This window comes from Rhipicephalus sanguineus, chromosome 1, assembly GCF_013339695.2.
Source record: "Rhipicephalus sanguineus isolate Rsan-2018 chromosome 1, BIME_Rsan_1.4, whole genome shotgun sequence".
NCBI classification, from domain to species: domain Eukaryota; kingdom Metazoa; phylum Arthropoda; class Arachnida; order Ixodida; family Ixodidae; genus Rhipicephalus; species Rhipicephalus sanguineus.
Genome location: NC_051176.1, coordinates 165692564 through 165707501, shown reverse-complemented (window position 1 = coordinate 165707501; position 14938 = coordinate 165692564). Strand labels below are relative to the sequence as shown.

Genomic DNA, 14938 nt, shown 5'->3' with positions numbered 1-14938 from the left:
TTTTATACATTGCAATGATACAGAACAAAAACAATGCAGCTCACTGCAAAACTGATTCCACATCTGAAATCGGCATAAAAACCACTATGAACAGCCCATGTTTCATTGCTCTAGGGTGTATATATATATATATATATATATATATATATATATATATAGATAGATATATATATACATATAAAAAGAAAGTGGAGTACCAACTCCCCCCTTAAAGGGGTCCTGAACCACTTATCCAAGTAATCATCAAATGACCTCAATATCGGAGTTTACTGCTTCATCGATCAATTGCAGCAAAAATTTATTGAATCTGTCAAGAACGAGCGGAGTGGAGAATGAGCATGGGGGAAAGAAATTACGTCAGTGTGCGTCGTGACCTTGAGGACACGTGATGAAAAGTGCTCGCTCTCTCCCGTTGCAATTCCTGTGGGTGCGCATGTGACTAACTGTGTAATGTTAGCAGACCATGGAGTGCAGCGCTGGCACATCACAGCAGCCCGTGACAAGAATCACATCTGACGCAAATTCCGCTTTTGATTTATGTTGGCTACTCGCCAATAGCATGCTATCTGCTGTGTGATGCCAAATAGCACGCGCCGGCAGCTCCGAACAGAGTGAGTGCAGACCACTGTATGAAAAGAGGGCGCCTGAGAAAATGGCAACTTCGCGCTCCTAATGCCTTGGCAGGCGCTTCCTAACAGTGTACCACAAAGGTTTAATGGAGACATTAATGAATTTGCTGACCAATGAGCGGTTTAAATGAGAATGTGTGAAGCTGACAGTTATTTTATGAAACAACATAAATGAGTGACGAATTTGTCTTTCCTGCAAGCTGATCTAAAATGTTCAATAAAACAATGTTTTAACTGACATAAATAAATTTAATGTATTGGCACATTTACAAGTAATTAGGTAACAAATAAGTAATATAACGGTATCACATTAAAGAATGTTACCAAAGCAAGAACATGGCAACCTGTTGCTTCAAAACTATCCGAAATAAATAGTGAGCAAATGACAGTGATCGTAATTTACCTAATACAGAGATGGGAGGTATGTACAACGTTGTCCTAAAAAACAACGTTAGCCCAAAAAGCATGTACACTGCATGGAAGAGCTCACATATTTGAACAAGGCATAAAGAGCTCTGAAGATGTCCTCTGAACTGTTGGCCAAAGTTTTGTATCCTCCATATTTGAACAAGGCATAAAGAGCTCTGAAGATGTCCTCTGAACTGTTGGCCAAAGTTTTGTGTCCTCCACCCACTCATTACCGACAACTGCAGGAAGTGCATCCTGCTTTGTTTATGGTGCCACGGCACAATGCTGGTACAGCACAGATAATGAAGACAGGCCGAGGCAAGCAATGGAAGCTTCCTCACATAATCAAACGTCGTTGTTCACTGAGCACGGTAAACAGTGTCTATATATTGGACAACATTTTACTATTCTGTTATCTAATGCATAATTTGGCAGTGCAAGCATGCAAATGGTATCCAAAAGATGCTGCAACACAAGCCTAAACTTGGAAAGACATTGCATGGTGCGAGAAACTTGCCGACTTGCTAACTGTATGCTATACGATATAAAGCCGGAACTATTAGGAACTGTGCAGCACCCAACAGGGGATGTGGCAGTGCACCGCACCAGCACCACGTACTGCCAGTCCGACATCATGTTGCATGCTACCACGTGTCACCCAATCTTTCATCTCACACATTTGCTGCCTTCACATGCTATGCATTTCCTGTGATTGCTTGCGATTATTAATGTGAAAGCATTATATATGCTCTGTGCAGCAGAAAACCCAGTGAGTGTCCGTCTGGCGTTAACATCCGATGGTGACAAAACCGACGTGACCATTTGATGGCGGTACATTTCAACGTCAAAACCGACCTGGCCCACAACCAAAAAACTGACTTGGTCCACCCCCAAAATTTACTTTGCCCAATTGGAAAACTAAGCTGACCCCCTTTCAACACCGACCTGGCCTGTTTCTAAGTTGAGCCATGCTAAAAACAGACCGGCCCACTCCCAAAGTTTCGGCTGCCCACTTTCAAAATCGACTTGGCCCAATTCGAGCACATGACCTAGTGATGACATCATGTGATGTCACGTGATATGGATGTCAGTATAGTCTACATGGCCAGACACAGTGTTGGTTTGTTGGCCATGCCACTATGCTCCATGTCTCTTTGTGTGCTTCACGCTGCTTCCACATTCAATGTACGTAAGCTGACTTAAGTGCCTATGTAACTTTCTATGTTCCCAAACAATATGTCCATCATGTTTGCGTGGCACAGACCTGCAGAGGTGAAAACAATTATAATGGAAAAGATTAGGCAAGATATACCGTGTTGCTTGCTGAAATCTTCACTTTTGCTGGTAACACCCATTGCTCCAAAATTGCCCTAATATGCCCTTAGCATATAGTAGATGCTTGTCACCAGGTTACAGAGGATGCTGTGTGCCTTGGCACCAAGGTTGCCAAGTAGAAAATAGAAAAAGCAGCCAAAAAATCTCAAAAAGTAGCCAACTTTGGCCAAAGGCAGATATCTAGCCATAAAAGGGAGCCACATTATGGAGAAATGTTAGATTTACTTTATTGTGTTACTGTAAGGATCTTATCCCAGCCAAAGCTGCTTTCAGTAAAGTAAGGAACACAGAAAATATGTTATTGAACACTTATAAATGACTAAGGTAAAAAGGGATTTGATTAACAAGTTAAATACTGTAAAATTCCGAGCAAGCGGCCCCCTCCCCACCGCCTCAGTTTCTTTTGAAATATGTGCCAATGACCAAGCAAGCGCTTTCCCCCTTCTCTCCCGCCATTTTCACTGTTTTTATTTGCTCGTCGAGGGCAGATGGAAACATTTAATGAATGCATAGTCACTAAAGCATTTCATTATATGCACGAGTGTGCATTTTTTATTGTTAGAGGCTGTTCCACAACCACCTTGCATTTTGAACCGCAAAAAAAAAAAAAAAAAAAAAAAAAAAAAACGTTTCGGGCGATGCCTGTGATTGGTCAACATAACTGCCCAGCATACGGCCCCTGCACCAGTGGCCTTGGAACAATCGAAGCGGGCCTGCAGCCCGACTGAAACACCGTTACTATAGAAGCGTTCCAGCCTCTCTGCTGTTACTGTGCCCTCTCTGAACTGGGCCATAAAACGGGGGGGGGGGGGGGGGTGCCTACCAGTGTGAGAATTTGGGGTGTGTGCGCGTGTCTGTGTTTCTGGTGAAAGGAGGGGAGCCCGGCGGACGACAGGAAACAACAGCAGCCACAGTACCTTCCGAGCTGCGTCGACATTCCCCGTGTCACATAAATAAGTTCGTGTTGTTTTAATCACCAGTTTTTGTTTAACTGTAGGTTTTTTTCGAAATTGGGTTGGGGCAGTTTATCGGGACATTCATGGCCGCGAATGTACAATTGGGAAGGCAGGTCAGAAATCGTGAGTCTTCCGGGCAAATCGGGAGAGTTGGCAGATATGCGTTTGAGTATACATCACTGGAGCATAAGTCCGATTGCCCGTGGGGCAGGCTCTCATCCACAGGTCATGAACAGCTATCAACAGAGCACTTCCTTCTTCACTACAGTAACACAACACTGCCATGCCTGTCTGAATACAAGGGTGCCAGTTCACAACAGAATGCATACCATTTCTTTTCTTATCGCCTGATGAAACAGTATTCCAGAATTACTCCATCTGAGGGGTTCAGAAGCTGTTAGTACTAGTTTGATTCTTGGAGAAAAATCAGCCGGAGAAGCAGCTTTATGGGGGACAGTGTTAACCATTGCATGTGCTGGTACTTTTTCCAATTCTCAGTCATTTTATTTTTTGTCAATGCAAGTATGAATTTTTGTATACTGTCTCACCTGTTTCAGTTCAGAGAGCTCATTGGTATATACTTGGAGTTCATCGATCTGAAAGGAATTTTTAGAAAGTAATCAGTGAAAATTCTTCAATGTACATATGGTCAGGTAATACTAGAAGCTTTACGAGAACTATCCTGCCCACTTTTCATAATGCTTCCCCCCTGCCCAACTTTGATACGTTTTATATTATGAAAAGTCGTACCAGTGTATTTCCCCCGATATTTTTGATCCTCAAGGTAAAAACTGTTGAAATTTACAGATAACAAGGACGATTACAGAGATAAGTTGTTGCAAAATTCAGTTTTTATCTTTTGATGATTATATGTGTTGTTTTATGGTGCAAGGACTAGTTATGGCAAAAGAGAACTAAGAAATGGAGTAATGTGGAAGAAATGGTTTGATCAGTGACAATGGTTAGGTGTAAGGTAGTTGTGTAGGGGCCTAAAACCATACTCCTTAAAAGAGCACAAAATGAAAACACATATCATCATGACAATAATACAAGAGGTGTACGGTGAATGTGAAAATGTAGTATGAACAAAGTATCTTAAAGATGTCAGTGAGGTTATACACTGCTACCTCACCAGGCCCCTTGCATGCAAGGGTGTGGAGGCACATACTCTAAAGATATACAGTTGCACCATCAACCCCCCCCCCCCCTAAGAGAAGATGTGCTACGGAACTCTCGTGCGAATAAAACTGCTATGTATCAACGCCTTTTAAAAATGTTAAACCTGATTTATGATAAAAAAAACGAGTGTCCACCTAGGAGCGTTGCTGGTTGAAATAGAATATGTTTTCTGAAAGCTTTAGAAAAGTGCTTCTTCCTTTTATGTTCTACTTTTCAATAGTGTCAATAGGAAACTGTGCATGCTGAAGGTGTAGCCCATTTCGAGTCAACAGAGGATTACTTCTGTTCGCCATACTTTGGTCATGTATGGCCCATTTCCTATGTATGGTTTAATTAATTGAAGCTTGTTTGATGTTTCAGAGTCGCACAAGCATTTCCAAACAGCCATGGATGAGGTGCTAGCCTCGGCTGCTATGGGTGCGGCAATTATCAGCACGCACATTACCTTTAATGAGCCTATGGCCAGATTCCCAGCATATGGTGATATATTGCTTAGCTGCATAACACTGCATAAGGCCGAGTAAAGATTGTTTATTACGGGATTTTTATGCTTGTGCAGTGAATTTAGTGCTTTAACAACCCTTAAAGAGCAAGAAATGCCTGCTGGAGCAATGTATTCCTAATGAATGTTACACCCAAGAGTAGAGCACACGTCACAGTCATAAGAATAATTGTTTCAGGGTCTAGAATGCCAGATTCGGAGAATGATGGGCCCACTGCTGCATAAGACATGCCAGCATGTCAGTTGGAAGAGTCAAAAGACATCGCAGTCTATGAGCTGTCACCGCAATGTCAGGAGCTGCTTTGCTGGAGCCATTATGCAATGTTGGAGAGTGATGTCCATTTGTTCACTTAAGTTTATGTTCTACAGCCGATCGGGCTTTCATAATGTAGGTCAGTTATGAAAGAGCTTAGAATTGGTGACATCGTTTACAGCCAAATAAGAGAGATGTTCACTGCTTGCATGTACCTTCACAATGTACAAAAAGCCTGAGAACAACCCCTGGAAATTCAATAACCACTCCTACGATTCCACATAGAGGGTTTCTATAGGGCTTGTTCTGAAGGCACCTGTAGCCAGGCAAATACGTTGAATCCAGATGGTGAAGAGGGTCCAGCATCTTCAAGGCACTCGGAGTTGTAGACTGGTAAACTATGGTCCCATAATCTAAGCATGTGTGCATGAGACTTTTTTAAAGGTTCACGAGAAATTTCTTGTTCCTTCCCCATGTTGTGTGTGACAGTATCTTAAGGGCATTAATTTTTTTTGAAGCACTTGTTTCTTTAGGTAATTTATGTGCATGTGATGTGAAAGTAAGTTTTGTATCTCGAATGATACCTAGAAACTCGTGTTTTGTTTTCATAGGTAAGCACTGTTCTTGCACTTTAGTATTAGGATCTGGGTGCAGGCCTCACTTAGAGAAAAGGATGCAAGAACTCTTAGGGGATATAGACTAAATTCATTCTCATTTGCCTATTATGACACTTTGTTGAGAACAAGTTGGACCTGTCACTTGCAAATTGTGAGATTACACGATTTTAATCCTACTAGTACATCATCAACATATCTTGAATAAAACATGCTCAGTAGAATGCATAGATGCAGGAAATGCAGTTTTACAAGTGTACAATTGAGCCCATCACTCTGTGGTATTGCAGTTTCCTGGACAAATGGCTGCAATATGGATGTTGCCAACTATAACAGGAAAAGTATGTTTTCGGTACGTAACTTTCTATCACATTTAGAATGCTGCCAAGGGCACCCAATTCTGAGAGGTCTCAAAATTTCATGTTGCCATGTATGAATGAAGGAGGAAAGTTTTTTAGGGCTTGTTTCTTTTGTTTGACACAGTCTTAATGAAAACCAGCAGATAATGAAGCCAAGGAAGGCATATGGAACGTTAACTGTACTGTTTTAAGTGTATTGTGGTAAATGTGATTAGATGAGAAGAAACTAAAGCCGTCATGCCGCTGACTAACACTCCCAGGTTTGCGTGCACATAAATACCCGATAAAGTGGACGGGGGGATGGTCGCCGCCGTAGCTCAATTGGTAAGAGCATCAGGTGCGTAATCCGAAGGTTGCAGGTTCACTCCGTGCCGGCGGCAAGTTGTCTTTTCGTCCACTTTACTTTCTTCACTTCTATATCACAATTACTACATACAGTACAATCAACGTTCCATATACCTTCCTTGGCTTCATTATCTGCTGGTTTTCAATAAGATGTTGCCATGTAGTATCATTAGCCTTCTCCATATCAAGGAATACGGAGCAAATAAACTGTTGGTGAACAAAAGTGTCTCAAATGTATGCCTTAATACGTACGAGATGGTCAGTTGTCAATCTACCCTCCCAAAAGGCACGTTGATGCGTCCAGCAGTTTGAAAAGATGATAAATTGGCAGCTATTACACTTCCTTGAATCAAACAATTTACAGAAGCAACTTGTTAGCTCTATAGAATGTAACTTGCTACCGAGAATGGGTCCTTGCCTAGTGTTAAGACAGGTGCTACAATGACCTCTTTCCACGCCAGGAGAATGTATCCTGTTGTCAAAACAGCATTGAAAAGGGACAACAATACAATTTGCATCTCAGGATGAAGATGTTTTCTCATTACAGACACGATTCTATCAGCTCCTGGAGCAGACTTCTCACAAGTATTCATGGCAGCTGTGATCTCTGCTGTACTGAAAGGAAGCTTGCAAGGTTGATTTGCACTACAGCTGTGATTCAGTGTCTTACTTTCTTCTAAATTCTTGCATTGCAGAACATATCTGGAGTAATGTATTACACTAGACATGCTGTAAATTCTTTCCATGAGTATCAACCTTGTCTTTGAGGCTGCTGTCTTGGTCAATGACCAATGGAAGACAGGATCAACGACCTAGAGATTTGCAGGGGCTATGCCATACTTTTGCTTCATGCACATAAGAATTTATGCTATTTTGCATTGTGATAGGCCTGAACATCCTGAGAGGGGAAAAAAAAAAATGGCTCAGATTAAGAAAGGTGCACCTTACTTTATGGTGAGAGAATTTACTTGCTGTGCATAAAAAAAAAATGAAATTATTTTTATCTTTCAAAGATGCACCACTGACTACAGTAGTATATATTTCAGAACTTCCAATCACTTTATGAAGGCAAAGGCCAACCATGTCAACATGTGAAGTGTTCTGCATAGTGGAAAGTCAAGAGGCTGGCCCTGGCAAAATAAAGGCAGACAGGGAATAAGACACAAAACACTGTTATAGAAGAGAATCTATTGGCAAAATGATTTAGAGATAAAAAGTGAGACAGTACACTTATGTGGAAAGTATTTAACGGCAGCTTGCTAAGAGCTCTAATGATAGTGCTTAGTATCAACAACTCACAGAACACCCGTGTTCTTGAAGCACTATGGGTGTTTTTACAACCAAAAAGTAGAGAAATATAAACAGGCAGGCTTCAATGTTTAAAGCAGCTGCTCGGAGATATCAAACCTGCAAGAGGCAGATAGTTTCTTAATAAGTACAGACATGTAATGATGGTCAATCATGTGCTCACACAAGGAGCAAAGCACAGTGATAAAGAATGTCACACTGTGTTTGCCAGGCATTGTCCAGACACAGGTAATAAAGGCAGCCTTACAATTTTGGTGGCATCCTTGGCAACTTCTTCGTAAAACCGCGCCATAACCCTTTTTTCTTTCTCCGACTGACACTGCTGTCTGAAAAAAAAAGTAATAATAATAATAATAATAATAATAATAATAATAATAATAATAATAATAATAATAATAATAAAAAACAGTGAGTACCACCTAAAACAACGTCATGGTATTAAGTGATGTATAGAACATGCTACATAACAGAAAAAAAAAAAGACATCACCAATCTGCTACCTAGCATAAACTTTTTGTACTGCAGCACGTGCTGGAAAACGTTCCATTACAAGTGATGAAGTTAACAGTCCGCAGTGCTACCAATAATCTTGATCATGAATGTAAACCTCTCATTCTGCATCATTGCTTCTCATTACTCCGTGATAATGTTAAGACACAAAAGAGAGAAACAGAGAGAGCGATAGAGAAGGCTGCAGTTTCAGAGTGAAGCAATGGCTGCGACAGATAGCACATTACCACTTGCAACGCTTGAAGGAGTACTGACAATTCTAAAACATCGCAAAAGGGACACTTTTCGTTTCCTTAGTATGCAGCGTCAATGCTCTTCACACACTGGAGTCGGACAACACATATAAAATATTTTGCTTTGATTTTAAAGTTTTTGTCGTGGAACATCTGCAAGCCAGCCCCACTGCAATGGACATTATCCCAATGAGTCAACACAGTTCCCCTGAGTTTGCATGCTCTGTGTCCTGCATGCGGCCTAAATCGCAGAAATCACTGTCGGGGTCACTGGATGCCAATTCACTCATCGTTGTTTACGTGCACCACGAGCAGATGACAGATTTTCCGCTAGTAGGTCGCGAGTTGCTGTCTCCCCGTGACGTCACACTGCTATTACACGTCACTGAGAAGCCGCCCCCTCGATATCGAAACCGAAAGTGTTTTTTTTTAAGGTAGCGGTAATAAAAATATATTCGATGCATTCCTAGGCACCACAATACTCGTTTTAGGTTTTTTGACACCAGTACTTGTATTTAGAGCAATATTCCAAAATTTTTTAAAATCGTGTCAGTACTCCTTTAAGAACAAGGCTCACAGTGCACTGATTATGTAAGATAAGATAGTGTATATTGAAAGACAGTGTCGCACCTCTCAGAGCAGGATGCTGTCACACAACAGGAAGACACTCACCGCTGGAGTAGAGGGAGAGGTGTAACCAGGCACGATGATGCTTTACAGAGTGAAGGAACATGCAAAGGTAGAAGCCATGAATCGTGCAGACTTGAGCATGTTGGTACTTCAATTAAAAATAAGAACAGTTCGAGAAAAGGACAAAACATGAGGGCAAAAATGTGTTGTTTTTTTCCATTTGTGCCAGTCTCTTGCGCTGTTCTTATTTTTAGTAAAAATATAAGCCCAAAAAGCTGGAGCACAGGAAAAGATCTATGCATTTTACAAATGCCAGAGAGGCTGAGACTGCTGCATAAGTGTGCTAGGAGTGGATGCGCACAGTTTGCAGACAAATGAACTATATTAAGTGAAATATATCGCAAAGTAGAGCAAAGCACAGGAAGAGGCAGCAGAAAGCAGCAGGCAGAAGAGGTTAGTAAAGCAGCAGAATTGAAAATGTGTCACTGGAAAATAGGGGAGGAAAGGTGTGGCCTGAACAAAACTAAAAAATGTTGAACAAGATCTTGCAGTGTTATTAGCCCCGAGAATGAACACTGGTGCCGCTTCGATTCAAGTGATGCGACATCACTGCAAGGACTCGCCTGCCTTGCCGTCAACGATTTCCTTTTCTTGCGCTGGCAGTGTTCCCACTCTTTCTTGATATGATAGTGATTACTCCTCAGTTCCGCAATGCAAATCTCGCAAGGTAGAGGTGTCAGTTTTTATCATTTCAGCTTGGTGTGGACTCCGCAATTGAAATATGTGCCCGAAGGGTTACAAAATGAAATTATAACATTTTAAATTAAGTAACTGTTGCAGTTTGTCGTGCAAGTTCTGTCCGCATCTTCAGGTAATCTAGGTTAATTTGACAGAACTGCACTTTCTGCTGCAGGAGACATGATGATTTTGTTAGTAAAAAAAAAATCACACACCATATTTGAAAAACTCAACGAAGTAATGACGCCATTCACAAAGCACTTTCGGAAATGCTGGAATATTGGTACTTGGAGCACCTACAGATTTATTCTCAACAGTCATCAGTGATTACGCAGTTATACTCTGCTTAGCAAGAACAGCTGGTTCGGCCTACAGCCAGACCAAGTGGTAATCCTCACTTCATGTGGTGCACTGTTGATAGCGCTTGTTTGTAAAACAAACACCAGAAAGTCAAAATGAGTGGCTTAACTGTTTCGACGGTGCATTTATGATGATGATTAGTGGTGTTTTGTGGCGCAAGGGCCATGGGTGGCCAAAGAGCGCCATGTCTTTTGTGTGGTGTTGGCGATGACCAATGATTTCGACGACAGGGTGTATTATGGCTGTATAGAGGCCTAAAATCACGCGCTATAAATAAGCGTAAAAGGGGTGTATAGAGTATAAAATTATGGCAGTGACAAGTGATGTGATCTATGGGTGTGGGTTGAATGACGAGTGAGTATGGTATTTACAAGTGAGTAGCGGGAAAACAGCACGAACGCCTCCTCAAGGCCTTTGAGCCCAAAGGCCGGGAGGCAGGTGCTTCCTTTGATAGAAACCGCAGCAGCAGCCTCAATCACGAGGCCGCGCTACGGAGCGCCTGGAAAAATTACGTTGAAATTATGTACACTTTTTAAAAATTCAAAGAGGGACTGATATTTGAAAAGGGGTTCTCTGCCAATGAACATAGCAGGATGAAGTGGGTACTGCAGGTATGCAGATGAAAAATGCTTTCTCCTGAGAGCGTCTAGTTCCGTGCATTGTAGTAGGGTGTGAAGTACGGTTAAAGGATTGCCACAATAGTCGCACAAAGGTGGATCGCCTCCGGACAAAAGGTATGAATGTGTACTGTATGTGTGGCCAATCCTAAGTCTGCAGAGTGTAACTTCTGTGTGGCGTGACTTTGATACTGGTGTCCAATTACCTAGTTGCGGCTTGATAACATGCAGTTTATTTTGTGTGTGCCTATCCCATGTGCTCTGCCAAAAGGCCCTGAGCTTTCTTTTGAGGAATGGTTTTAAGTCTAGCGGAGGGATAGCTTCGGCTGTATTGGGACTGTTTTCGTGGGCGGATGCTGCTAGCTGATCCGCCAACACGTTGCCTTGTATCTCGCGGTGCCCAGGCACCCAGCACACTACGACATGTTGTTTGAGGGAGTAGATCGTGCATAAAATAGAGTATAGCGAGACAAGGACAGGATTTGTGTGCTTTGTCATAGTTTTTAAAGCTTTCACTACACTTAAAGAATCCGTGTATATCACTGCCTTTTGTAGTTTCATTTGTTTTATGTGTTTAACTGCCGCAAGTATCGCGTAAGCTTCTGCCGTGAAGATACTTGAATCAGGGTGCAGAATACCGAAATCGGTAAAGGATGGACCAACGGCTGCGTACGACACAGAAGTGTTCGACTTTGAGGCATCTGTAAAGAATTCAGGGTGTGGGTACTTGTATTGTAATTCGAGGAAGTGTGTACGGATATGCGCAAGTGGCGCGTGCTTGGTAACTTCGACGAAAGAAACATCGCAATCTATAAGCTGCCACTGCCACGGCGGGAGATGGGCAGCGGGAGCCATTAGACAGTGTTCGAGAAGTGGCACACCCATTTCTTCAGCTAGGCCCCTCGCACGAAGTGAGTACGGCTGTCTCATAGAAGGACGGTTGTGAAAAAGTTCAGAAGCAGACAACTCATTGATTGTAGTGTGTGAGGGGTGTTCATTGTTTGCGTTCACTTTGAGGAAATATACAAATGATAGGTAAGATCTCTGGAGCTGTAGCGACCACTCATTCGATTCGACGTAAAGGCTTTCCACGGGGCTGGTGCGAAAGGCGCCCGTAGATAGTCGAATGCCTAGATGGTGGACAGGGTCAAGCATCTTTAGGGCGCTTGGTGTCGCGGACTGATAGATTATTGCCCCGTAGTCCAGGCGAGTGCGTATGAGGCTTTTATGCAAATTCATCAGACACTTCTTGTCACTACCCCACGCAGTGCGTGACAACACTTTTAGAACATTCATTGCTTTTATGCATTTGTTTTTTAACTGTTTAATGTGTGATACGAACGTCAGCTTATTATCCAGGATAAGGCCTAAGAATTTGTGCTCCGTCTTCACGGAGAGATGTTGGCCATGCAGCTCAATGTCTGGGTCAGGATGAAGGCCTCTCTTTCGAGAAAACAGGACACAGGTGCTTTTTTGGGGATTAAGAGTGAAACCATTCTCGTTTGCCCATTTAGAGATCTTGTTCAGACCTAGCTGGACCTGCCGCTCACACATGGAAAGGTTGCAAGATTTAAAACCGACCTGTACATTGTCGACATATGTGCAATAGAACATATTTCGTGGTATGCAAAGACGCAAGGAATTCATTTTGATAATAAAGAGTGTACAGCTGAGTACACCACCCTGTGGCACTCCAGTTTCTTGAAGGAACGGTCTTGACAGAACATTTCCTACTCGGACACGGAGCGTACGATCCGACAGGTAGCTCTCTATTAAATCTAGCATTCTACCACGTACACCAAGGTGGGACAGGTCTCTTAAAGGGCCCGTAAACAGGCTGCGACTTTTTTTTTATACCCGCCAAACAAGCTCGCTAATCCGTACAGTAGACCGCGGCGATCACGTTTTCCGAATATTACAGCGCTGTGCGCCGCGCAGACCCTTCATTTCGAAAAACAATTCCCGCGCTTCTTTCCTACGCCTGACCAATCCTCCTCGTACGCGCAGTGACGTCAACTCGGCGATCGCCGAGTTGACGTAGCACTGAGCTTGTCGATTGGTCTAAACCAGGTCTCAACAAACAATTGTCAAGTTAACGTCAGTTCCTGTTCCCACCCACTGCTACGAAACTGCGCCTTGTTTTTTGGCCCTGCTGTGATGCGGTTTCGGCCACGCAGTTGTCGCGCGTATATTCCTCGCACTGCATAGCACCTGCACGCACTTCGCCTGCGTTGTTCAGTTGCCGGCTGCAAATCGAGCGGGGAGAGGGGAATCTCCGGTAGCTCGGACGGGTCGCGCTTGCTCGCGCGGCAAGCGGGGTTCTCCAAGCTTTTCTCTCACGCCCCTTCGACGTCTCGAAAAGCAAGCACGCATTCCTGCTGCATTGTGAACTGTCATGAAGAGCCGAAAATTGCCCATCAAGTTACGGAGCACGTGCGACAATATAAACAATAAACAACCAGGAGCCGCAGCAAGTGGAAATGCGTTGCGACTGATCGAGCTCGCCCATGACGTCAATTGTTGACGTCGTGTCACGTTGCTGAAGTGGGCGGAGTCACGACGACGGGCTACGCCTTTTCCTCCATGTGGCGGAGAAGGGTGGTAAGGCCGCGCGAAAATTTGAAACCAGCTGAAACGGATGTTCTAACCCCTGTAACTTCCTTATTATAGCACGTACTCGCAAAATTCTTGCGGCAGCATGTTCACATAGCAAAAGTGCGCATATTTCTTTTCATTACAATTTTTGGACATCGGGGTTGTTTCCTGGCCCTTTAATATTCCAAAGCGCCATGTCATGTCGTAAGCCTTTTCCATATCGAGGAACACAGAAAGAAAGAACTGCTTGTGGACGAATGCGTCACGGATTTGTGCCTCGATACGTAAAAGGTGGTCAGTGGTGGATCTACCCTCGCGAAATCCGCACTGGTACGGGTCAAGTAGATTGTTCGTTTCCAGGAAATGTATAAGTCGGCGGTTTATCATCTTTTCGAAAAGTTTACACAGGCAGCTTGTTAGTGCGATGGGCCTGTAGCTCGTAACGGAGGATGGATCCTTGCCCTGTTTTAGAATAGGAATGACAATGGCCTCTTTCCAAGACGAGGGGATTTCGCCGGAAGACCAGACAGCATTGTACAGGAAAAGTAAGGTTTTTTTGCGTTTCGGCAGGTAGGTTTTTCAACATGTCATATACCACACGGTCAGAACCTGGGGCGGAATTACTGCAGCTGGTAAGCGATACCTGGAGCTCAGCTAAGCTGAAGGGTTGGTTGTATGCCTCGTGTTTTGTACATTTCCGCTCTAGTTTTTGGTTTTTCTATTCTTGTTTTGTACCGTTGGAAGACCTCAGAGTAATGCGCGGAACTAGACACTTGTTCGAAGTGTGCGCCGAGGAAGTTTGCCTGGTCTTCCAAGGTGTCGCATTGTGTGTGGTACTAGAGGAAGGTGAATGTACTTGCCGCCCTGCTACCCTACTAACCATATTCCAGACTTTAGCCTCCTGTGTATACGAATTGATCCCCGTTAAAAACTTCTCCCAACTTTCTCTTCTTGCCTGTCGGCGCGTTCTCCTACCTTGAGATTTTTATGTTTTAAAAAACTGTCAAGGGTTCCTCGGCTGTCGAGAGTCCCGAAGCAACCTCCATGCTGTTGTTTGTTTTTTGGCGCCCTTTCCGGCATTCATTGTTCCACCATGGGACCCGTCGTTTGCCAGAACAGTCCACTTCCTTTTGTGGGATACATTTGGGTGTGCAGCATCAGATTTAAAAAAGCAGTGAAATAATCTACAGCTTCATCAATGCTTAAATCACACATGTCTGTCCAACTTAAGAGAGCCGTCTTACGAAACTGGTTCCCAATCGGCTTTGTCAATGTGCCATTTGGGAGACCTGTGGGGGACATTCATTTACTATTTGTGTGCTCAGAACTATAGGAAAGTGATCACTTCCGTAAGGTTATTAATGACC

At 43.3% G+C, this 14938-nt stretch overlaps 1 protein-coding gene across 4 annotated transcripts in view; it reads right to left on the bottom strand.

Annotated features, from left to right (window-relative positions):
- Nucleotides 1-14938, bottom strand: part of LOC119401613 (uncharacterized) — a 59927-nt gene that overhangs the window by 6452 nt on the left and 38537 nt on the right. For 2 of the 4 annotated variants that reach the window (XR_005185483.2, XM_049417478.1), the window contains exons 6-8: nt 9304-9343; nt 8136-8214; nt 3877-3924 (exon numbers count right to left, since the gene is read on the bottom strand). Coding sequence is in view for 2 of the 4 variants with exons in the window: in XM_049417478.1 (XP_049273435.1) it covers nt 3917-3924; nt 8136-8214; nt 9304-9343 (127 nt within the window). In the remaining 2 variants the exon portion in view is untranslated. Of the gene's footprint in view, nt 1-3876; nt 3925-8135; nt 8215-9261; nt 9344-14938 lie in introns of all 4 variants that reach the window. The other 2 variants (XR_005185486.2, XM_037668517.2) reach the window with 2 other exon arrangements.